This window comes from Spea bombifrons, chromosome 8 (assembly GCF_027358695.1).
Source record: "Spea bombifrons isolate aSpeBom1 chromosome 8, aSpeBom1.2.pri, whole genome shotgun sequence".
Taxonomy (NCBI): Eukaryota; Metazoa; Chordata; class Amphibia; order Anura; family Pelobatidae; genus Spea; species Spea bombifrons.
The window spans coordinates 2,714,339-2,737,004 of record NC_071094.1 but is presented as its reverse complement, the minus strand read 5'-3'; the positions used below and the strand labels follow the sequence as shown (position 1 = coordinate 2,737,004).

At 45.2% G+C, this 22,666-nt stretch overlaps 3 protein-coding genes and 1 long non-coding RNA gene across 4 annotated transcripts; 3 read left to right on the top strand and 1 right to left on the bottom strand.

Annotated features, from left to right (window-relative positions):
* Window positions 1-612: 612 nt before the first annotated feature.
* Window positions 613-878, top strand: LOC128502989 (uncharacterized). The gene is made up of 2 exons (XR_008355189.1): window positions 613-656; window positions 746-878. It is a non-coding gene; the product is annotated as an uncharacterized LOC128502989 (long non-coding RNA).
* Window positions 879-2,550: 1,672 nt separating this feature from the next.
* On the top strand, window positions 2,551-8,569 carry INPP5E (inositol polyphosphate-5-phosphatase E). The gene is made up of 11 exons (XM_053473105.1): window positions 2,551-2,672; window positions 3,127-4,147; window positions 5,006-5,129; window positions 5,809-5,906; window positions 6,295-6,419; window positions 6,539-6,658; window positions 6,928-7,035; window positions 7,267-7,428; window positions 7,654-7,769; window positions 7,899-8,035; window positions 8,306-8,569. The coding sequence occupies exons 2-11, from the start codon at window positions 3,309-3,311 to the stop codon at window positions 8,436-8,438; spliced, it is 1,962 nt and encodes a 653-aa protein (XP_053329080.1). The 5' UTR covers window positions 2,551-2,672; window positions 3,127-3,308; the 3' UTR covers window positions 8,439-8,569.
* A 1,104-nt stretch (window positions 8,570-9,673) lies between these two features.
* PMPCA (peptidase, mitochondrial processing subunit alpha) lies at window positions 9,674-14,835 on the bottom strand. The gene is made up of 13 exons (XM_053472963.1): window positions 14,716-14,835; window positions 13,976-14,178; window positions 13,585-13,664; window positions 13,399-13,481; window positions 13,190-13,284; window positions 12,701-12,801; window positions 12,330-12,593; window positions 12,130-12,222; window positions 11,858-11,976; window positions 11,477-11,567; window positions 11,302-11,364; window positions 11,053-11,197; window positions 9,674-10,580 (listed from the first exon to the last, which is right to left on the bottom strand). Exons 1-13 carry the CDS (start codon window positions 14,760-14,762, stop codon window positions 10,411-10,413), a joined length of 1,554 nt encoding a protein of 517 aa, XP_053328938.1. The 5' UTR covers window positions 14,763-14,835; the 3' UTR covers window positions 9,674-10,410.
* Window positions 14,836-14,880: 45 nt separating this feature from the next.
* On the top strand, window positions 14,881-18,660 carry ENTR1 (endosome associated trafficking regulator 1). Its single transcript, XM_053473490.1, has 8 exons — window positions 14,881-15,166; window positions 15,814-15,926; window positions 16,210-16,602; window positions 16,879-16,952; window positions 17,196-17,307; window positions 17,409-17,471; window positions 17,822-17,961; window positions 18,527-18,660. The coding sequence occupies exons 1-8, from the start codon at window positions 15,109-15,111 to the stop codon at window positions 18,621-18,623; spliced, it is 1,050 nt and encodes a 349-aa protein (XP_053329465.1). The 5' UTR covers window positions 14,881-15,108; the 3' UTR covers window positions 18,624-18,660.
* Window positions 18,661-22,666: the final 4,006 nt, after the last annotated feature.

Genomic DNA, 22,666 nt, shown 5'->3' with positions numbered 1-22,666 from the left:
GTTTCCAAAAAGTATGTTTTTATATTGATGTAAAAATGCAATACAATTTAACTTTTAATAGTTTAACGCAAAGTGTGTCGGTAGGCGCAGGGCGGACGCTTTCTCCCGTATAAAATAAATACAGCATGAATATACCAGAATATGGAAAGGTAATGGCTGACGCATTTCGCACTGACGACGCGTATCTTGCCTTCCGTTCCCATACACCAGAGCTACGATGGGTAGTGTATGGCATTTTTTCATTGTTGCAAACTCTTTCAATGACAAAATACATATATATATATATATTCATATATTCACACTCTTTGCTGGCTGAGGATCATGGGAGGTGTTGTGGATTTTCATGGTGGCCTCTCCTGGCTGGTGGTAACCGCAGATCTGCCGAGTTTAGCTATTCAGAGAATAATTTTATAAATTTATATATAGTTATACACACAAATAGTCAAAACGTCGATCACAAATTAAAACAATTAAAACAAACTAGTAATTACAGAAGAAGTAATACGATTTTTCCCAATAATCAACATTTATTATTATTACACAATTATAAAGATTGTTTTATTCTTTAAATTTAGTCTGGATTGCTCCCCCCCCCTTGTATGCAGTGATTGAGGGCCCTGCCTCCCCTACATGACATCATCACCCTGGCGTTATAGGTTTAAAGTGGGTTTCCATCATAACCAAGTTACACCTTTTCCTGAAAAGCGTTATTCACATTCTAATATCCCTCTCTGAATTTTTCTAGGTTGTCTGCAACGCATTCTTAAAAAAAAAAAAATAGATATTTTAATTTATATTTTTTTGCCCAATAATTGTAAATGGAATTTGATGTTTTGAATAATTTCTGCTGGTCTGTAATTAAAATCTGGATTATGTGACCTCCGTGAAAGCTCGGCCCCTTTCTGATGATATTTTTCTGTTTCAGGCTTTGAATTTGGGTCGATCATAACACCACTTCTCACCCTATGCTCCTGAATCACATTTCTGTGAAACCTACAGTGTATGTGAGACTCCTTACACATAATACAGGGCCAGTTCAGCCTCTCTTATACATTATACAGGGCTAGCCCAGCCTCTGAACTCGCCTTTTAGTGAATAAGCCCCCAACCCTGTGTGTTTTGAATTGTGCTGAAGCGAAAGGAATGACCTGCACAATGTATAGATCAAAACCATTTTCTCTTTGGAGATATTGTGTATGCGCAGCAGGTATCTTTAACACTGCCACAAAAAAAATTAAACCTTTATGATCCAGAGCATTATGGGAATTGTAGTTAAACAGCCCACACGTCTCCAAAAAAAAAAGGGGTGTAATGTATTAACCCTTTCAGTGCCAGGTCGATCCCCAGTCCCGTTCCGCTCGCACCTCTCCCGGCCGCATCATGGGTGGATAGGGAAGTCGGGAAAACGAATCTCTCCTGTAGGGACTGAAATATGGATGGATGTTTGAGGTTTTGTTTTTTAAATAAAATAATAATAAAAAAAAAGGGTTGTGCTTCGCTGCCCCTCAGGGCCACTACTTTGTGTGTCTGGGTGTCAGCTGTGACCCGTGATCGGCCCTCCTTCCCCAGGATAGGTAAACGCGTTTCGCTTCTCTAGAATTTCATGTGTGTCTTTTAATGTAGACTGCCGATATATTTTGCGTTGACGTCCGTAGGCCAGGACGCTGCTATTTTCCTAAGAAAGTTGTTTTCATTTGAAAATGTAAATTCCTAAATAAAATATTTTGCGCTCTGAAGCACTCCCGATCGTGCCTTTTTATTTTCCGCCCTGTAGTTTCCAAAAAGTATGTTTTTATATTGATGTAAAAATGCAATACAATTTAACTTTTAATAGTTTAACCCAACGTGGGTGGTAGGCGCAGGGCGGACGCTTTCTCCCGTATAAAATAAATACAGCATGAATATACCAGAATATGGAAAGGTAATGGCTGACGCATTTCATATCTTGCCTTCCGTTCCCATACACCAGAGCTACGATGGGTAGTGTATGGCATTTTTTCATTGTTGCATTCTTTCAATGACAAAATATTTTACTTTACTGAGGGGGTGCTAGAGAAATGGAACAGCCTCCCAGCTGTATTGGTAGAGGCTAAATCATCCCACGCGTTTTGCACACTTTCCTACCCACAGCTGCTGATGAGATCAAGAGCAGAGACATTTCTTAATTCTACTTTTTATGTAAGCTTGGAAATGCTTTGCATACACTTTGATCTATACATTTGCTAAAAAGGTATCTTGCACAACGTATAGATTCTTTAAAATCCTTGTTACCGTTACATTGAATTTATACCTTTTATCTCATTAACGTTACAGTATGTCATGGCTTCCCTACACTCCCTGTAAATGTAACTTTTTGGAGATTTTTAAATGGTTTTACAACCCAACCCAGCACACAAGATTTAAAAACCCATTCAGCGATGGGTGTAAGACAGTCCTCTGGCCACCAGGGGCCGCTGTGCGCACAGATGTTACTGGAGGGTGTAATGAAGACCTCTGGCCAGTAGGGGCCGCTGCCCTTCCGCTCTGACTGGCTTCTAGCTGTCTCTATGGCGTTGACTTGTTGCTTCTGGTTACCAGGAGCCGGGATGTGGAGCGGAGGCTGCTGGAGGGGACCTTCCAGGCCGAGCCGGCGGACAGCGGCACACAGGCCCGAACTGGCGAGCCAAGACCACGGTGAGAGGGCTACATAGACATGGGCTGCTGGTCGAGGCAACCGCCTATTGGCTGTGGGGTCCTGGTGTCCGTGGCTGCTGGGTGGGAACCTTCTTACTTGTGGGACCCTGGGAATACATAAAATCTCCCAGACTCTGCGGGAGACTAAATGGGGCAGGTGATTAGAACTATTCTCCAGTGTGCCCCGTGACAGTCTTCGCTTGTAGCCATAGGAACCGGTAAATACGCTTACAGCCAAACTAGTGTTTAACGAGCCATTTGGAAACAGGACGGACGAGACGGAGATCTCTTATCCAGCTGCAGCTTCATCAACATCTTAAAAGAAGAAGAAACAAATCTGATCTGAAGCCTGAGGTCGGGCGTTGGGTTGAATCGTTTGTGTTGATTTCTGGTTGTATCTCTAGGCGTTTCTATATTTTATTATTTATTATTATTATTTATTTATTTATTTTAGATACGTTTGTTTCGAGAGCCGTTCCGGCAATGAAGCTTGAAGTCTCCTGAACGTCCTTCCTGCTGTCAACAGAGGGGGCTTCGTTTCAACGGATCTACCGGCTATATAAACAAGGCGTATTGTTTTAAGAGCCGCGTCGATGGTTCGCCCGCAGACGTCTGACCCTCGTAGGATTTGTTACGATGCCTATAACGATGGATCAGCCGAAGCGCGTTACTCCGATTCCTGGCGATGGAGAGTCGCTCCTGGGGGTTCGTGAACAGAATGAGATTTGTGACCTGGAGGGGGAGAAGTTCGGCGACATCAGGGACTGGATCGACACGCAGGGCAAGCAAGGAACGGCCTTTTTGGAGCAAGAGGAACCCAGACATCCTCTCCACGCCGAGCTCAGCACCCGTTTCCCTGATCATATTGTCCCCAAGCCCCCGAACAAACCAAAGTCCCGGCTGCACAAGCTAGAACGGGCAGCGTCCCTCGATGAAAAGCACTGGCGGAGGAGGTTTAAAGCTAGTCAGGAAAGCTTAACCGACCCAAACGAGACTGGATCGTCCAATGGATCCCTTCCTGATGCCTCCATGATCGTGAATCCTGCAGGACATGGTTCGGTTGACCTCAGTCGCGAGTCGTTGCAGAGTAACTCCTTGTTGGCGCCGTCTTACCCTTTCGCCGTAGAACGCGACTCCAGCAGCCCCTTTCCTAATCCCCCCGATCCGGATACGACGTCCAGTCGCAGCAGCGTCACCTCGGCCGGTAAACCTCGACTGCGCGAGATAACATCGTCGAAACCTCTGCCCCAGATGGAACTCAACGTAGCGTCCAGGGCGCTCAGGACGGCTAATAGGATAGATCCGGATTACGTGGATTACAAGCGTTCCTCTCAGCACAGACTTCTCAGACAGAGCAGCAGCCTGAGCGACACTCGGCTTCACAGGAACATGGTCTGCAACCACTGCTCCAACGAGTCCATGAAGTCCACGTACAGCCTGCTGACTCCTATCCGTTCCAAGGACGTCCGAGACAGGTCGGTGGTGACTTTAAACCTTCGTATCGTTGGGTTATTTGTTGCCTGTGTTTTGTACTAAAGCCCCCCGAAAAGGAATAAAAAAACGTTAAATTTGTACTCAAGATTGTGATACTTTAGTAAATTAGTAATTCAGGCTTCCGTAAAGGGGGTAATTTTATATTTATTGACATGAAATTAAACCTTTATATCGTATCATTGCCCCCCAAAAAGTTGTAAAAAAAGGAAAGGGTTCATTTATATTTTTTATTGAAGTTCCACGGCGCCGTACAGCAGGTTTACGATGTATTGATCAACAATTTAAGGATGAGAGATGTTTTAAGAGATGCGCTGGGGGAAAAAAAAAGCTGGAGACCTTTTCACATCCATCTGTGATCTTCTAGAAAGTATTTAATGTTTCCGCGGCAGCTGGTCCGGCTTAAAACCTCTTCCCCTGCCGGTTAGATTTAGGTCACCGCCGCCAGAATCTAAGCAGCTTGTGGAACTTTACTGGGTGTCAAACAGGGGTGCGCGGTATCCGACCAAGACGCCTCGATGCTTCTGTGGAACAGGACTTGGTCTGAACATCTTAGATAGAAACATCCATGGACCTCAGACAGGATAAACATATATCGGCTGCCGGGTCCGGGTACCAGAGAACCGGCAGCCTCCTGGACCTCATCAGTGAGGCGAGGCTGGGGTCTCGTGGGTCCAAAAATCTTTCCAAAGGTTTCCTATAAAAACCCATATTGCAGAAGAGATCTTATGACTGTACAAAGACTTTCCCCAGTACAGCGTGTCCACGAGGGCCAGCTTAATAGAAGTGGGCTTGCGTATTATTTATTACATGTGTTTCACCTGCTGCTCTTCACTCCTCAGGAGTTACTTGGAAGGGAGCCTTTTGGCCAGCGGTGCCTTGTTGGGAGCTGAGGAATTAGACCGTTATTTCCCAGAAAGGAGACTGGGGATTTTCATCGCTACCTGGAACATGCAGGGGAGGAAGGTAACGGCAGATGCAATATTGAGACGGTTTATATTTTCAATCGGCGAATATAAATTATTTCCGATATCGGACTCTACCTGTTCCGTGACGAAAGCCCTTCAGCCTCCACAAATAAGCCGGCAGATGTATTTCGGTCGGCTTTCCTTTGCCGCGCGATCTAAAAATACTCTTTTCCTGTACTGGGGTTTGCGGGGTCCCGAGAGAGCCGGTCACGGCAGACCGTTTCCGTTAGCGACGGCATCATCTTTCCGTATCCTCGCATCCATTCCCAAAGCGAATCCCTGCGTGGATTAGAACTATATTAGGGTTATTTACTAAGCCGGGGCGAGGATCTGCATTCGAGGAGGTCGGCTCCTCAGAATATTTTAAGGGTAACATTAGATACTAACAAGGATCTGTATCCACGAAACTGCGTCCAGAACATATATTCCTTTTTTTAAGGTAAATATATATATTTTATTAAATTACTTGATTTGAGGTCAAGATTTTTGGTCTCGGAAATATTAAGGTAGCGAATCGTCTTCGATACAGTTCCCTTTCTCTCACCGAGTCGTGTATTTTCACTTAAGATTTGTTTTTTGGGGGGAAGAAAGGCAATCTTTTCTACAATTTTTGTAGGGAAAAAGGATATCAGATTTTTTTTTGTTTTTTAACATCCTTTTCTGTGTTTGTCTTGCAGGAGCTGCCGGAAAGCCTCGATGACCTCTTGTTGCCTTCCGAAGATGACTTTGCCCAAGACATGTATGTGATCGGCGTGCAGGAGGGCAGCCCCGACAGGTACGTCCAGAACTGACGTCATGGAAGATTAAAATTTTAATAATATAGAGTAAAAAAAAACTATTAATTAGCTCATTATAGGGTAGGGGAAGCTTTAGAGACAAAACAATGAAACAAGAACATTTAAGGACACCCTTATGGGTGAAATGTAATATATTTTTGGAATAAGGCTTCTCCCCATTACTAGATAAAGGAGATCTCTGCTACGTATTTAATGAATTGCTGAACACACTTAAGGTTTAATTGATCATCGAATTACGTAACGTGGATACCAGCTCAGTTCCAGATATTCATAAAGTAGAGACTCTGCAGTCAGTGAAACGCGTCAGACGCTGCACTTAGAAGATTAGCGCTTACCTGGTCTTCCACTGATTGTCTTTCTTTCCAGACGAGAGTGGGAGATTCGACTCCAAGAGACGCTGGGACCCCACTACGTCTTACTCCACTCGTCCGGCCACGGGGTTCTCTACCTCTCGATCTTTATCAGACGAGACCTCATCTGGTTCTGCTCGGGTAATCTCATCACTAGCGCCTCACTGCGCACGTTTTAAAATTCTCACATCCTCTGGTAGATACGTAACGCACGGAAACGCCGCTCTGGTTCCAATCTGCTTTTCTTTACTGCCCTGCAGAGGTTGAATTTGCCACGGTGACCACGAGGATGGTGTCGCAGATCAAAACCAAGGGAGCTTTGGCCGCATCTTTCACCTTCTTCGGGACGTCGTTTCTGTTCATCACCTCGCACTTCACATGTAGGTTTGTACAACGGAAGCCTCGAGACCCATTCATTTTATTGAATATACGGTTCTGTAACCGTAAGAAGCCCGCTGTGGCACCGGAGCTCTGCCGTAAGGCTGCCGGCACAGTTGGTGAGCAGGGGGTCGGCGCGTAGGGGAGATTAGTAACAGAGCGGTTTAGTCGTCTCTAACGGAATAGAGGAGGAAAGGGTTCTGTAAGACGAGGAGACGTTTGCTTTGTGATTTGTGGGAATTACCCAATTCTGTATTTTTTTTTTTAACAGCAGGAGACGGGAAAGTTGTTGAGCGGGTCCTCGACTACAAAAAAATCATCGAGGGTCTCCAGCTTCCGAGAAACATTCCCGACACAAACCCTTATCGCTCCAATCCCAGTGAGTATCGTGAGAAGAACGCTTGTGTCTGGTTAGCAGGGAATAACAGGTTGGGGCGCAGAGCCGACGTATAACTCTTCCGCTGTCCGGGGCTGTCACTCCCATTATGCATAACCGTCATCCTCAAATCCGTTTCAATACAAAGCCCTGATGTAGAGCGAGGGGGACGGGATAATCCTGCGTTGTAAGGCTGTATTTTATACCTAAATGTTGCATTTTTTGTACCGCCAGCGGACGTGACGAGCCGGTTCGATGAAGTTTTCTGGTTCGGGGACTTCAATTTCCGTCTGAACAAGGACCGGACGGGAGTGAACGCTATTCTGCAGCACAAGCTGGGGAAAGACATGTCTCGCCTGCTGCAGTATGATCAGCTGCGCAAAGAGATGAACGATGGTAAGGACTCAAGTCACACCTTACAGTGCATGTGCAATGCATTGTGGGTAGCTCTGGATCTCAGCGGGTTAACCCGAACAGGCTCAATTCAACTCAATACGGTGTATGTGGGGCTTAAACCAGCCCACCCCCACGCTGCCAAGCATGGATCGGGGTTTAAAAGGTATTTTTATACTTGTTGATGACATCACCACGCGGCTCATTTTATTTATTCTGGTTTCCCAGGGTCCATATTTAAAGGGTTCCGCGAGGGTGAAATTCAGTTCCTTCCCACCTACAAGTTTGACGTCGGATGCGATGCTTACGACACGACTTCCAAACAGAGAACTCCTTCCTATACGGTAAGCGCCACCGGCCGAGTTCCCTCCTCTGCGCATGAATGTCAACACCGATCCGTAAATGCGTTCGGCGTGGGGGTTAAGAACTCGTTCTTAAACCGGATTTGATAATTCTGCGTTCTGATTTTCCAGGACAGAGTGGTTTATAAAAGCCGCCATAAAGGTGACATCCGGGTCGCGAAATACTCGTCCTGCTCCCGGCTCAAGACTTCGGACCACAGGCCTGTCTTTGGCTTATTTGAAGTGCGGATAAGGCCCGGCCGAGACAAGTGAGACCCTTTTATCACAATATTTATTTAAATCACGTTTTATATGCAGCGATTGATATAACCGCCTGATAGAGACTGAAACCGTGTCGTGTTTTGAGTTGGAATCATGGGATTGATGGGAGTTATGACTCTTTTTAGGCACAAGGGTGGCCGAGCAATCAGTAATTCGGGCTGACTTTATTTTTCTTATCGTTGCCTACATCGGTATCGGCTTCTCTTGATTTAGAAGTAACGTCCCGGCAGTAACCGGTTCTCCGCGTTCTCTTTCAGCATTCCTCTGGCCGCCGGCCAGTTCGACAGAGAGCTCTACCTGCTGGGGATAAAAAGGAGAAGTTCTCGGGAACAGCAGAAGCGGCAAGTTGTGAAAAACCAGAAGAACAGCGCGGTCTGCGCGATCTCCTGACTGCGATAACGAGATTCCCCCCAACCAGCAGCCCGGATGATGGGCCTTGTCCGCACGCCATTAACCCGTCCGCTCCCAGTTCCATGCGGTCGTAATGGAACCTGTTACTGGCCGCGCGCCGGGGTCCCCAAATAAAAATGCTTAATTCCAGGTAGTTCACACATACACGCTACCGTTCAAAAGTTTGGGGTCACTTAGAAACTTCCTTGAAAGAAAGAGCAGATCCAAGTTTAAGTTTAAAAGGCTGACTGATGGTTAGAAAACCCTGGTTAGAAAACCCTGCATGGGGGTCTTCAATTTTCTATTTATGCGGAAATGGTCACCATCGGAGCGTATATTTTCAGGTTCTGCGGCTACACCGAGTACTCCTTTCCTTTTTTTTTCTTTAAGGGGGAGGTGTTGACGCCTTGTGTACAGTCCCGCTAGCACATGGGACTTTTATACACTATTTAGATGTTAAAGTCCTTTCAGTATAATGACCAATTACAGCAGGGGACAGCATGTGACCTGCCCCCCCCAGCTGCTTCAGAGGCCTCATGGGAATTATAGTTCATAAGCATCTGGTTGCCACCACCTTGCATTCTAGAATAATGTGCAATAAATAGATGGATCCAGACCAAATCTACCTTCCCCATTTACTAAACGATAATGCAGGGAGCACCAGCCCAGAGATTACAAAATACACAATTACCCTAATCCTAAACCAACAGTCTTCGCATCACAAGCAGGGGTTTAAGTCACAGATTTTAGCGAAAACAGAGGCCAAAATCTAAACTAAACGCTCCATCAATTGTGCCAGAGGGTACAGCACGGCGACTTACCCTTCAGTAGGGGGTTTTAGACGAGGCATATACAATGGTTTTGTCAACACAAAGAAATTATTTCACAAAAATCTGCATGCTACTTTAACCCTACACTACCCCATGTACACATTTTTACCCAATAAGTGTGAAGCGACCCAATCCCTGTGACTGTGGCACCCAAGCTCCAGCCACGACAAATACTATTCATTGCCGTCACAATGGCACTTCAGCTTTACACGATATTATGGCCACCCGATACTTGGGGCATCACGGTAAAGAGTTTGGCTAGCAGCAGGGGAACACGCATTGCCAGAACAGCACCGATGTACCCCCTGTGCTGAAGGATGCATTCATCTACCCCCCAACCCAAAAAGATTACATGGCACAAAGCCTCTTCGGAGGCAACTTCGATTTTCATTTGAAAACATAACCTTTCATGATCTTGCAGGCAATGCCGTTTTATCTACGTAAACTTTAACAACAGAGAAGACTGCATTTCAGACAGAAACCGGTGTATAATTTTCTCTTTTAAAGATTGTATTGATAACTACATTAGGCCAAGGAATAAAATACCCCCCCCTCCAAAAAACATTATTGTGACAAGTAAACAAAGTTTGATTCATATTCACAAACTAATCATCTGTGGGACCTCATAAGAGCCGGACTCTCCGAGCCGGTGTGGCCAAGTCGTCTTTAAGGCCACGAGGTCATGTAGAAAGGAGAGCCGCTGGGATTTAACCTTCTCGATGTCAGAACAATGCACCCTCTGGCAACGAAAGGGTTACAGGGCCATACCTACCCCCTACCTGCTAAATACTTTTGATTTTCTAACAAGGGGACATCCGCTAACAGACAAGGTTGACGTACTTGTAAGTCCTGCGGCTTGATGAGAAAGCAGAATGAATGGCAGCTTCACTGCGGTTGGGCTTTTCTGCCGCTAAGTTTGGGGTTCAGGGCTCCTTCGGCAATCCACAGAAGGTGTCCTGCATTTAAAGCGAGTCCAGGACTTACTTTGCCGGCGAGGAGGAAAAAGAAACATTAAAGCTTTGCCTGATCCGTTCGGTGAGGAGCCTCAGAAGACAGCTTTGTCCCGATGTCCTGGGGATGAAGCCCAAAATCCCTTTCTGCCTCTCCAGTGATTTTTAGCACTTTTTACAAACTCGAGGGTGTTATCGGAAAAGCCGATACGACCGGGGCAGGCGTCCATCTTTACTAGAGAGCGCGGCCTGGATATGATCATAGTCCGGAAGCTCCGCGAGGTCCCCTAACGCGGCCACGGCCGGCTTATTCCGTAACATCTTGGTGGCGACCCTCTTGATGTCGCTGGCTTTCACCTCACCTGAAACGGAAATTTAATATTTAAAATCCAAAATTCCTGTCGAGGACAAAACACAAACTCATTGCGCCAACACTCCTCAAGTGATTTAAAGTAAAATCCCTATAATTGGAGATTTTACAGGAAAGCACAGATTAGGAAACCAGATAAAAATAACCATATACTGTCTATACAGTACATATATTTATACTGCGATGACACCTCTGGCTGTTAAATGGTTACAAGTGATTCTGAAATAAAACCCCATTTATAATCATTCCGCAGGATGGCCTTATTTAAAATGTAAGCATATTTTTTTTATTAACCAACCATTCTTAATTTTTTTGTATTTTTACCCAATTGCTCAACCAAACAATCTCATTGGTCAGTCATTGGCGTCCAACTAATGGACGTCGGACTGAACGCAGCCTTACAGCCGAACCGCTTCTGCCATTGTTTTTATTATTATTAATCCGAAATTGGGTGTTCTACTCACTGATCAGACCGCAGAGCTCGTGGGGTAGCTTCCTTGTACCCGTGGCTAACACTTGTCTCCCAACGTCCTCAAAAATCACCGGTCTGGACTCCAGGTTCATCATCAGCATGGATTTCAGCTGGGTCTTTGCTCTTTCCAACTCCACCTGGTTTAGGAAGATATAAAACACGGCATTTGCACGTCACGGATACAGAGACTTCCGGCAAAGGGCAAGAAAAACATCTCGCCGGCCAAACATTATGACGTTACCTCTCCCACAGAGCCGGCCATCAGAGTGAATTCCCGGGTGATTATTTCAACCATCTCCCTGACCTGAGGGGGGAAAAAAAAGCATTTCAGAGACCGAAGGCTACGTCGGAAATAACAGAGAACAGGCCGTCAGCAAATACAATGACTGCATAAATAAAGCTTGCTTTGTACCCACCTGGCGCGGGTCTGCGCTGGCGTGGATGCACAGTAGACCCGTATCTTCGTAACTGTGGTGATACGACGTGGCGTTGTACATCCAGTGGTGTCTAAGGAAAACAAAATGATTTTTGCGTCATCAGCGGCCAGAATGTCGATGGGGGGCGGGTTATTGGGCTTCATACAAAAGCACGGCAGCGATAGAAAGATGGCACGTCGCTGCTGGATAATTTGGTATGGCAGATTAGAAACAGAATACAGATTTATGGTTTTATTACAGAGACCTGAGTGGACCAAAAAACACCTCAGCGTTCTTACAGCCCCTCCTGTAGAGCATCCCCGCTCTCATGCATTGTGTCACCCCTCTGGCCCGTAAGATGCTAATGTGAGTCCTGCTCACCTGTTGAGGACATTGAGGTAGAGTCGAGTGAACATGCCCTTTCCAGGTCCTCCTGCAGAGAAAGAACCTCCGCCACCCATCATCATGTTCAAAACTGCAAACGGGATAAAGTCATCTTCCTTTGATAAGAGATAAAAAGGTTCAGCATAGAATGTATGCGGCGACATCACACTCCGTCCTCATTCACAAGAAGGACAGGCATTAGTAGCGCAAAGGGCAGAGATGGAGTCTTAACTTTATCGAGTGTGCGTTCCAATGCCTGGTTTACATACCAAAAAGGAGCAGCTCTCCAGGCCGATCATGATATGCGTGAGTTCGGGGATCGGGGTTGGACCCAAACTGACGTCAGACATGTCCTTCTCAACCTGCCGAACAAACGGAAGAAAGCAGACGTAAACACCCCGGAGGAAGAACGGATGTCCCATCAATTACAGGTGAAGAGGTTCCTTTCTGGTATTAGAGAGGTTCTCACCTTGATGATCCCTCCAGTGTACTGAGAGATGGACTTATCGATGGTCCTGGGTTTGCCGGATGCCCACACCGGCTCCACGCCCAGGAGGTATTTCTTGGCACACTCCAGGAGCTGCTCGTGTTCTATGCCCACTCCGGCAAGCACCATTCTGTCCGGGGTGTAGTAGTTGTGCATGTAGCCGTGCAAAGTTTTCCGGTCGATCTTATCAATGTTCTCCACAGGGCAGAACCTGGGCAGCCCCACCGTGTTATCCCGATATGCTGCCTGCAGAAACCGAGACATGCCAAGTAAGCGATTTGTGTGCTTTGGGCCCACTGTGAGGATTCCAGCCCTAAGAGCGGAGAGGGACAGCTTAGTATGAAGTAACTTACAGCGTGGATCATCTCTGTGAGAAGAGGTTCTGGGTCTGGTCTCATGGTAAGATCCTCCAGCTCGAAACGCACGGCCATACGGGTCATGTCAATCTCCTCGTCTGCAAAAAAATAAAAAAAAAAGCATGATTTATATTGATATATATGATAATAAGGACATCACACACACACATATATATATATTCATACGTACATTCACACACACACACACACCAACACAACCAGACATTAAGACACACACACACACATCCACACACATACCCAGACACTCACACACCCACACACATACCCAGACACTCACACATCCACACACATACCCAGACACTCACACATCCACACACATACCCAGACACTCACACATCCACACACATACCCAGACACTCACACATCCACACACATACCCAGACACTCACACATCCACAGACACTCACACATCCACACACATTTGACATTTTCAGACACACACAAAGGCTACAAACATGACCTCACCGGACAGCCTGGGACGCAGAACAACTTCAGCCAGCAGACTGACCACGGTGTCTAATCCCTTGGCGTCTGCAGAAACCGCGTACATGGTGGTGTCTCTACAGCAGGAGAAACGAGAGAGAAACTGCAGGAAAAACGCTTCCATCACCCCAAAAAAAATATATAAAAAGAGCCCAAGATTTAACCCCATCATAAATCGCCAAACTTCGTACCTGGAGGTCTGACAGTCGCAAATTCCGCCGTGTTTTTCAAGAGTGAGAAGAATTTCATCTTTGCTCCCGAACTGGGCCGTCGACTGAACAACGACGACAATGAAAAAAACGTTTTATGAACCATTCGCAGAAGGTTTTTTTTACTCACCTTTTAAAGACAAAGCATTGCGTTGCTGGGAAACTTACCGAAAAGGCGAGTTTTTCCAGAAAATGGGAGATGCCGCTGAGGTACTTGGTTTCGTGCCTTGAACCGGAATTTATTAAAACTGTAAGAGAGAAATAAAGATCAAACTAAAGCACAAGGGTGGGAGATCGGGGTGGGCTGTATGACATCAGGGAAGAGCCTTTCCAAGGAGGATAAACATTAGAACGAGGAGCCATAATCTAACACGGCTGAGATGGAATGAAGTTTTACTTTACTGAGAGGGTGGTGGAGCAGCCTCCCAGCAGAAGTGGTAGTAGGTAATACAGTGAGAGGATTAAACATGCATGGGATAGACATACGGCTCCTGAATCTAAGACAAGACCAACGACTGATCAAGCAGGAGAAACGGGCGACATAAAACCCTCTGCTTACCTCCAACCGTACAAAACTGTCCGAACTTATTCTGCGATGCCACCCGCAGCCCGTTCTCCAGGGTGGTGACCTTGGTTTCAAACTTCTCCTGTCCGTCAACTCTTGCAAAAACCGGCTTTGGCACCCCGGGTAACGGGGAGGAAAGCGGGATGTTGGGGTAAGTCCCGCCGCTGCTGTACCTTCTGTATGCTGAAAGGCCGAACCTGAAACGAACAAGGACAGTTACATAAACGCCTGTAGGATGACGGACATATTTATTCCGCAACGACCTGACAGATCGCAGGAGACAGGAGGTTACTCCACATACTTGATATACCGATATATGCCTTCTACTGTGGGGTGATGGGTAAGCCCTGGCACCCCTCCAAAGTGGGGTAATGGGTAAGCCCTGGCACCCCTCCAAAGTGGGGTAATGGTTATGCCCTGGCACCCCTCCAAAGTGGGGTAATGGTTATGCCCTGGCACCCCTCCAAAGTGGGGTAATGGCACCAGGGTCATTCCTCTCATAGCAAACAATCACTTAACCCCCTATAAATGCCATAGTGCCAGCCTTGCGAATGCCCCCTCTGTGCCATGTGCAGATTTACCTCACCCTCTTCTACGAAGCATGGCTCTGGTACTCATAGGGTTAACCCAAGCAAAGTCGCCCCCCCCACCTACCACCCCTCCATTCGCACCCCCCACCTACCACCCCTCCATTCGCACCCCCCACCTACCACCCCTCCATTCGCACCCATTACCTCCTTATTCCACCCCAGGCCCGGCTCCTGGCCACGTAAGCCGCCATCTTTACAATTCCCAGGACTCCCTCCCACCTGACCTCCCCGACACGGGCACGGTGTGAGTCGGTTTACTTCCTGCTTCCGGCGCGCCTGTGATCTCAGTTCCGGGGCCGGCTGCTGTCACTGGTTCCTTCTACCCTGAAAGCTCCATGTGCAGCCCCCCTCTGCAGGATTACCCACCCTGACTGCACAGCCCACTAATTACCCCCAGAGGGGTAACTCAGAAATCATAATCAGCCCATAATTACAGCCCTCCCTGAAGATATGTAGCTTTCCTTTGCCCATCTGCCCCTGACAGCTACTCTCCTTCACTCCTTCCTGGTGCCTTATTGCCCCTGAGAAGACAGAGGCATGTCAGGGTTCTGCAAGCACCCCCATGCCAAAGCCAACAGTCTCATCACTGAAGATGGTGAGTACCGGGGCATTTAGGGGTCCCAATAATTATATATTTATACGGTATACATGCACACATATATATAATACATATACACACATATTTTTAAATAATATAAGACGTACACGTATATTATTAATATATGTATACACACATACATATATATAAATATATACATATACTTATATAAGACATACGCATATATATTTATATTATATACGATATACACATATATTTATTATATATATATACACATATTTATTATATACGATATACACATATATTTTATATATATACACATATATTATATACGATATACACATTTATTATATATATATACGCATATATTTATTATATACGATGTACACGTATATTTATTATATACGATGTACACATATATATTATATACGTATATATTTATTATATACGATATACACATTTATTATATATATACACATTTATTATATATATATATATACGCATATATTTATTATACACGATGTACACACATATTTATATTTATTATATATACACATATATTTATTATATATGATGTACACGTATATTATTAATGTATATATTGCAGAATAAAGCCTACCGGGCATTGTGGAATTTGAGATAAATGGGACAATCTATTATTGATTTTTAGTTATTTCTCGTAGACGCCAAAGTCGAAGTTCAGGAAGAAACCAACCCGTTCTCCTTTAAGGAGTTTGTGAAAAGCAAGGCGCGTCCGGCGGCCACCATAACGCAATGTGACGGGGGGTATCCCAAGGTACGGCGGGGGGCCATTATAGCGCCGGGGTGTACGGCTGGAGCGATAATTATGCGTCCCGTATACACCCGCATGTAATAGACATTAAATGTAACGTTATTATTATGGAAGAGGAACGGAGAACTTCCCATGTCCTAAGGGGTTAAAGGGGGGGGAATATTTGGTGCGGGGGGTTCCCTTTCCCTGAAATTCAAATATTTTGTAATTATGCATTATTTTACTCAAACTGGAATAACCTTTTTTTGTTGTCCCCGTGCATTTTGCTTGATTTTCTTCCAAGCAGCGGATTCCCGAGTCCTGCGGACGCTCGGGTTTGAAATACGAGGAGACTTTCTTCAAAGATCCCACCGTGATTGAAAACCTAGTGGATGAAGAAGAAGATGATGATGATGACGAGGAGGAGGAGGAGGAGGAGGACTGGAGCACGAGTTATCACCCCTCGGTTATTGAGCATACCCATAACCCCAAGCCTTACTCTTTGCCCTTCGCGGGGTATGATGAGTCTTATAACTACAGCGACGTGTCTGCGGGAGAGCCGTTTAACGCCCAGCGCCTCCACGGCCGCGTCTCTCCTTCCTCGGAGGGATGTCCGTCCCAAATAGAACCCCTTCTGGACTCCACAAGCAATTCCGTCGATGATCTTCGCTTCCAGACTCTGCAGATAAACTACGAAGAGGTAACAAGTGACACGGACATTCTAATTAGGGGGCAATACGTTTATTATTTTATTTATCCTGATACTGAAAATATGAAATTAGCAAAAGAAAGAAAGGAAATGTAGTTTTTAAAGAAAAAAATACACATTACTGAAAACAACCAAACTGTAATTGTAACATTTATGTGTATTTACAAACCGATGCAAATACTGACTACATTTTTGTGTATTTTTCTAGTTTTATCTTAATATTTTAGTATTTTTTTTAATTATTATTTTTTTATTTATTTTTTTTAGGTCCAAGAAGAAAATTCCTGTCTGAAAAGACAAATCCTCGAGCTTACAGAAAGAAACAAAATTCAAACTGAGAAGTAAGCGGTTTAAATTTGGTTAAAATGAAAGCAACCGGGCTACAAAAGCCGTTCATGCTCCGCCCACTTTCACTGATCTCCCCACCCATTTGCCCAAGCCCCTCCCACGAGCAGTTTTAGCATTGCGTGGCCCGTTTCTTTACCTATAGCCCGGTGTATATGTTGGTGTAAAGTATGGCAGGGGGTGTATAGAAACCTGCGCGGTTGAGCGTATGATCTAAATATTCATCGACGCCGATCCAGGGTCAAACATCTGGAGTGGAGGCTGGAAAGAAAAATCCTGGAGGAACAGAAGGAAGCTCAGGATCTGGAGTCTATGGTTCAGCAAGTGGAGAAAAACCTACAGACCATGACGGTAAATCATTTATGTCCCGTCCGAGAGCTTGCTTGGTCTGGAATTTTTATTTTAAACCGTTAGGAATTTCGATCCTAATTACTCTTCTTGCTTCATTCTAGAAAAGAGCTGCCAAGGCGGAGGGTAACGTCACCAAGTTAAAGCAAGAAGTGGCCCTTCTTCAGGTAGGAGGATCACATTTCTCTGAACGTGGCCTTCGTTAACACTTCGTTTGCCCCTGAAGCAGCTGTGTATAGGTAGTTTTCATTTGATGTGGGGTCATTACAGGGTTAATACAAATGGTGGACTCATTGGGTGTTTTATAATGATTAATAAAAGTGGAGTTTTAACCGTTTCTGTTCATAGTCTCTTCTTTCCTTACTGTTATTGTGAAAATGATTTTATTTGCATAAATTGGATTATAGAGTAACAATCCGGAACCCGGTCCTGTGTAGACGGTCAAGGGGCTCGTAAATCACACGCGTGTTCTCGGGGTTCTGATGCGATTTTTTTTTTTTTTTTTTTTTAAACCCAGGTCCAGCTGAACACGTACAAAGCGGAGAACGAAGCCCTGCGGCGGGGAGAGACGGCAGCTATGAACACCGTGAAGCACAACGCCAGCCTGGCCTTGGAAAATCTTCACAAAGTCGTCAGCGGTGCTCAGTCTTCCATAAAGTAAGCGCCCCCCCCCCCCGGCTTGGATACATTATATTTCTTTATGGTCCCCCCAAACATACATTTGACCTTCACCTACGGTTTGTTGGGGAGGTTTAACCTGTTGGTTGCTGTCGGCTACTTGCCCTATAACACCATCGTGATAAGTAGCTCTAGTGATAGAGACGCATACCCAAAACACACTAAAAATAATATTATTATATTTAATTTTTTACTTATTTCTGTAACTGATTGGGGCATTTAGATGAATAATGGGGTTTATTTACCCTCTTTTATTTATAAAGCCGTTTCCTGCTGTTTCTATACACATTATTGGGCCTTTTAGGGCTGTAGAACCCTGCGATACCCTCATACCCAGCAAACATTCTGACCTCCTAGAAAAGAGGGGCATCAGGGGAGGAGAGAGGGGGCATCAGGGGAGGAGAAAGGGGGCATCAGGGGTTTGGGGTCCAAAGAGGGACTGGACAAACTATACATGAGAGGGGTTCTGATGGGGGTAAAGCCGTTATATTGCACTTCTTGCTATTATGTGATAAAAGCCTAACCTTATATTTCCTCCCCTCAGGCAGCTGATGTCAGGAGCCGAATCCATGAACCTCGTAGCCGAACTCCTCCGATCTATTGACCGAATTGCCGAAGTCCATGAGAACGACGTGCCGTGAAGCGCCTCGAAACATCTCCAGCACCGTGTGATCCTCGCGATGCACCCTGCTTAAATACCCACTGTGTGTTTTTTTGTTTTTGTTTTTTTTTTACTTTAGCAATTTTATAGAGGTCAGTATTAGTCCTCCCCGGGAGCAGCAGAGAGACGTTGAGTTCCCCTGTGACTCCGAGTTACGTACATTTCACTGGAACCAAAAATGTTTACATTTTTATTATGGATTTTTTTTTTAGATCACATTTGTACTTTATCACGATATTCCCATCATGCACCTGGCCTCCCCTTCCTGTATTTTGTATGTATACAATCTTTGCAACTGGTGCAGGACTCTTGCTGATGGCGTAAAAAAAACTATTTTTTTTTTACATTTCTACTGATTTATTAGGGCTTATTGTGACCTTTAACACTTTAGATTCCAGGGTCCCAAAGAGCCAGGTAACCGGTTAGCGGCAGGATTGTCGCATTTACTCGAAGCACCTTATGCTTTATTTTTTATTAATTTTTTAAGTATCTAATAACTGTTTCTTTAAGGAGAAGATTTATCATTAATTCCTATGCAAAAAAAAAGTTCTAATACATCGGAGAACCCGAAACCCTTTGTTGCCTGGTAACCGATCACTACAATGCCGACCGCATGCCTTTAATGCGTTGAAACTGCTGAAATATATATTTTTTTCTTCACTTTTATTTTTTTTTAGTATTAACCATTTCAGTGTAATTATTTTATATAACGTAGACTGGAGTTTTCTGCAGCACTTTATAAAGCGACAGTTTGTCTGCTCGTCACAAAGCACAACGTACGATCAGAGACCAAACGCAGTCTTTTCACCTCCATTCCGACACTCCGTCAAAACCACGGGGCATCTGTGCAAAAGTTGACCCGCCACCCCCTCAATCGGCTTCACTAAGAAACATGCCCCTCACTGCCAGCTTTGCCACCACTTTCTATGCCACCTTAGCCCCCAAACAGCTTGTCATTACCACCTTAGCCCCCAAACAGCTTGCTGTGTGCCTCCCTCCCTCTGTGCAGTCTGAGCCAGCATGCAGGAAGTGACATTATATCCATCACTTCCTGCATGCTGGATCATACTAACTGCCAGTGTTACCCGCAAAAAGTGGATTTTAAAGGGGCGTTGTGCCCTGTTTATAACGGGTTACAAGTTAGGGATAAATGGACATATTTAGTATATGTTGATGGGGGGGGGGGTGTAGCTGTGAACATCCAAATACATGGTGGCTGAAAAAATAATTAACAAAAGAAATCACATTTTTGTTAATGCTGCATAAAATTAAAATGCTGGTTGTGTTCATCTTATCTTTCTTTCTGCGATTCAGAAATCCATGTTTTAAGGTCTGTTCTGAAACACACTATTCTGTTGTTATGCACCATGTATGACCAAATATTTTTATGTATTTTATCAATAAAATGTTATTTAACTAATTAAAGGTCTCTTTTTGTTCCTTGCAATTTTAAAATCTGATATTAAAAGTATCTTTATAAGGAGGTGATGAATACTGACAATTTCACATTTAGGAGATAGAACCCTAAAATATTATTGCGGTATAATGGGAGACGGTTCGTATATTAACCTTGAGGGATTAAGATATACCCCCTCAATTTAGGTGACCAACTAGGGGCACTTTTGTTCTAGGGTGGGGCTGGGGTCTTTACCAGGACTTTTTATGTGACTTTGGCCTGTTGGTAGCTATTAATATAACAATGTGGCATTTAGAAGAAGAAGAAGAATGGATTTTATTTACAGTTTAATTTATAAAGCCATTTCCTGTGCAAATCCCAGCAAACATTCAGAACTCCTAGAAAGGAGGGACTGTACAGACTGAAGAGTGACAGTTGGTAGGTATGTGGATAGCTGGGGCCCCTGTAGTTGGAGCAGGTGAGGTTGTCTCAGCGGTGGCTGTCTCACCTCTGTCATCTAGCCATTTAAACCCAGCGCCAGGATTAGCTGCCCACATCTTACAGGCTCCCACTGCCACACGGCGCATGCGCTCACTTTCGCCGTCAACTGGGGACACGGGGCGCATGCGCCGTGAGGCTGCTGCGCCGGACCCCCTGCGTGTGGGAGAGGTGAGTGGAAGGGGCAACTAGTGATCCCCGGGGTGGCTGTGCGGGATGTACGGCTGATCGGGAGGTTTTGCGGTTCTGCAAAGTGTTTACAGCCAGAAGACGGCGTAGGAAGCATGGAGTGTCGGGTAGAGGGGCAAGAGCTGTAGAGGGGCAGGAGGCATGGGGGTGTTAGAGGTAGAGGGGCTGGAGGGTGTCAGGGGTAGAGGGGGCAGGAGGCATGGTGGTGTCAGAGGTAGAGGGGGCAGGAGGCATGGGGGTGTCAGAGGTAGTGGGGGGCAGAAGAGTGTCAGGGGTAGAGGGGGCAGAATGCAGGTGGATGTCAGGGGTAGAGGGGCAAGAGGCATGGGGGTGTGAGGGGTAGAGGGGGCAGTAGGCATGGGGGTGTGAGGGGTAGAGGGGGCAGTAGGCATGGGGGTGTGAGGGGTAGAGGGGGCAGTAGGCATGGGGGTGTCAGGGGTAGAAGGCACGGGGGTAGTAGGTGTAGAGGGGCTATATGCAAGGGCTATGGGGTTATGGCTGGGATTGCCCAGTTAAGGTGATGTCTCCCATTGCATTGTTTATATGAGATGATTTAACACTCAAACAGCATCAAAATCGCCCAGTAACTGACGTAACCGCCATAGAGCTCCGTAAATCATTTCTGAGCCGTGGCCCCTGGGTTAATAGGAATTATTATTGTTTTGCCGCATGCCCTGAGGTTATATATTCTGCGGTTACAGGGGGCGGTCGCACCGGCCATAAAATAAAAGCCCAAAAGCTTCCGTCTATCGCTTATTGGTGTTATTGGAATTTTTACGTCTCCCTAACTAAAATCCAGGGGCATTTCATGCAAATTCAATCCCGTAATTTAATTTGTTCCCCATAATCCCACAGTGCAGATTGCATTGGACTCCTCCTACAATGTCCTGTGTATTGTTTATAATCTCATGTTTCCTCTATAAATGTTAAAAAATGTAAACCTTTTATACGGCACAAAAAAAAAACACTCCGCATATCGCACAAAATAACAGTAAAAAAAAATATATATATATATGTAAAGTTTGGGGTCACTTAGATATGCCCTTGTTTTTTTTTTTAAAGAAAAGCACATTTTGTTCATTAAATTAACACAAAAAGGATCAGAAATCCAGCGCAGACGGGGTTAATGTTGTAAATGTAGCTGGAAATGGCTGATTTTCAATGGAATCTCTTTATAAGCATACAGAGACCCTTTATCACTCCCATCACTCCTGTGTTCCAATGGCCCTTTATCACTCCCATCACTCCTGTGTTCCAATGGCCCTTTATCACTCCCATCACTCCTGTGTTCCAATGGCCCTTTATCACTCCCATCACTCCTGTGTTCCAAAGATCCATTTGATTTAAATTGAGCTTTTAAAAAAAAAATGGCGTTTTTTTTTTTTTAACCCCTTAAGGACAATGGGCAGTCCCTAAACCCATTGAAAACAATGCATTTTGAGCCCGTACATGTACGGGCTTTGTCATTAAGGGGTTAACTTGTGGATGGTGCAAACCTCTTTAATAATCTAGGGGCGGACAATGAGAACCGTGGTGCATTGTGGGTAATCCATGCTAATGAATTCTTTTTTCAAGCCACACCTTCTCTGCCAGCGCTCGAGATCAGCCCCTGTTTCTGTTGTTTTGCTTTATGCAAATTAACATGAAGGCTCGACACCCCCTGACGGTGCGAGACGCACAGAGCAGCCTGCTGTACAGGAACTTAATTTGCATGTGGTTACCCAGAATGCCTTTCTGCGTCACATGCTTTGAAGATTACAGAGGTCTGCACGGGATACATATGTATGAAGGAATCACACAGAATCTCTTGTTAAATCTCCCCATGCTTATTTTATTTAAGCTATACAGTGGGGGGAATTAGTGGAACAGCCTCCCAGCAGAAGTGGTAGAAGGTAATACAGTGAGGGTATTAAACATGCATGGGATAGATATACGGCTCC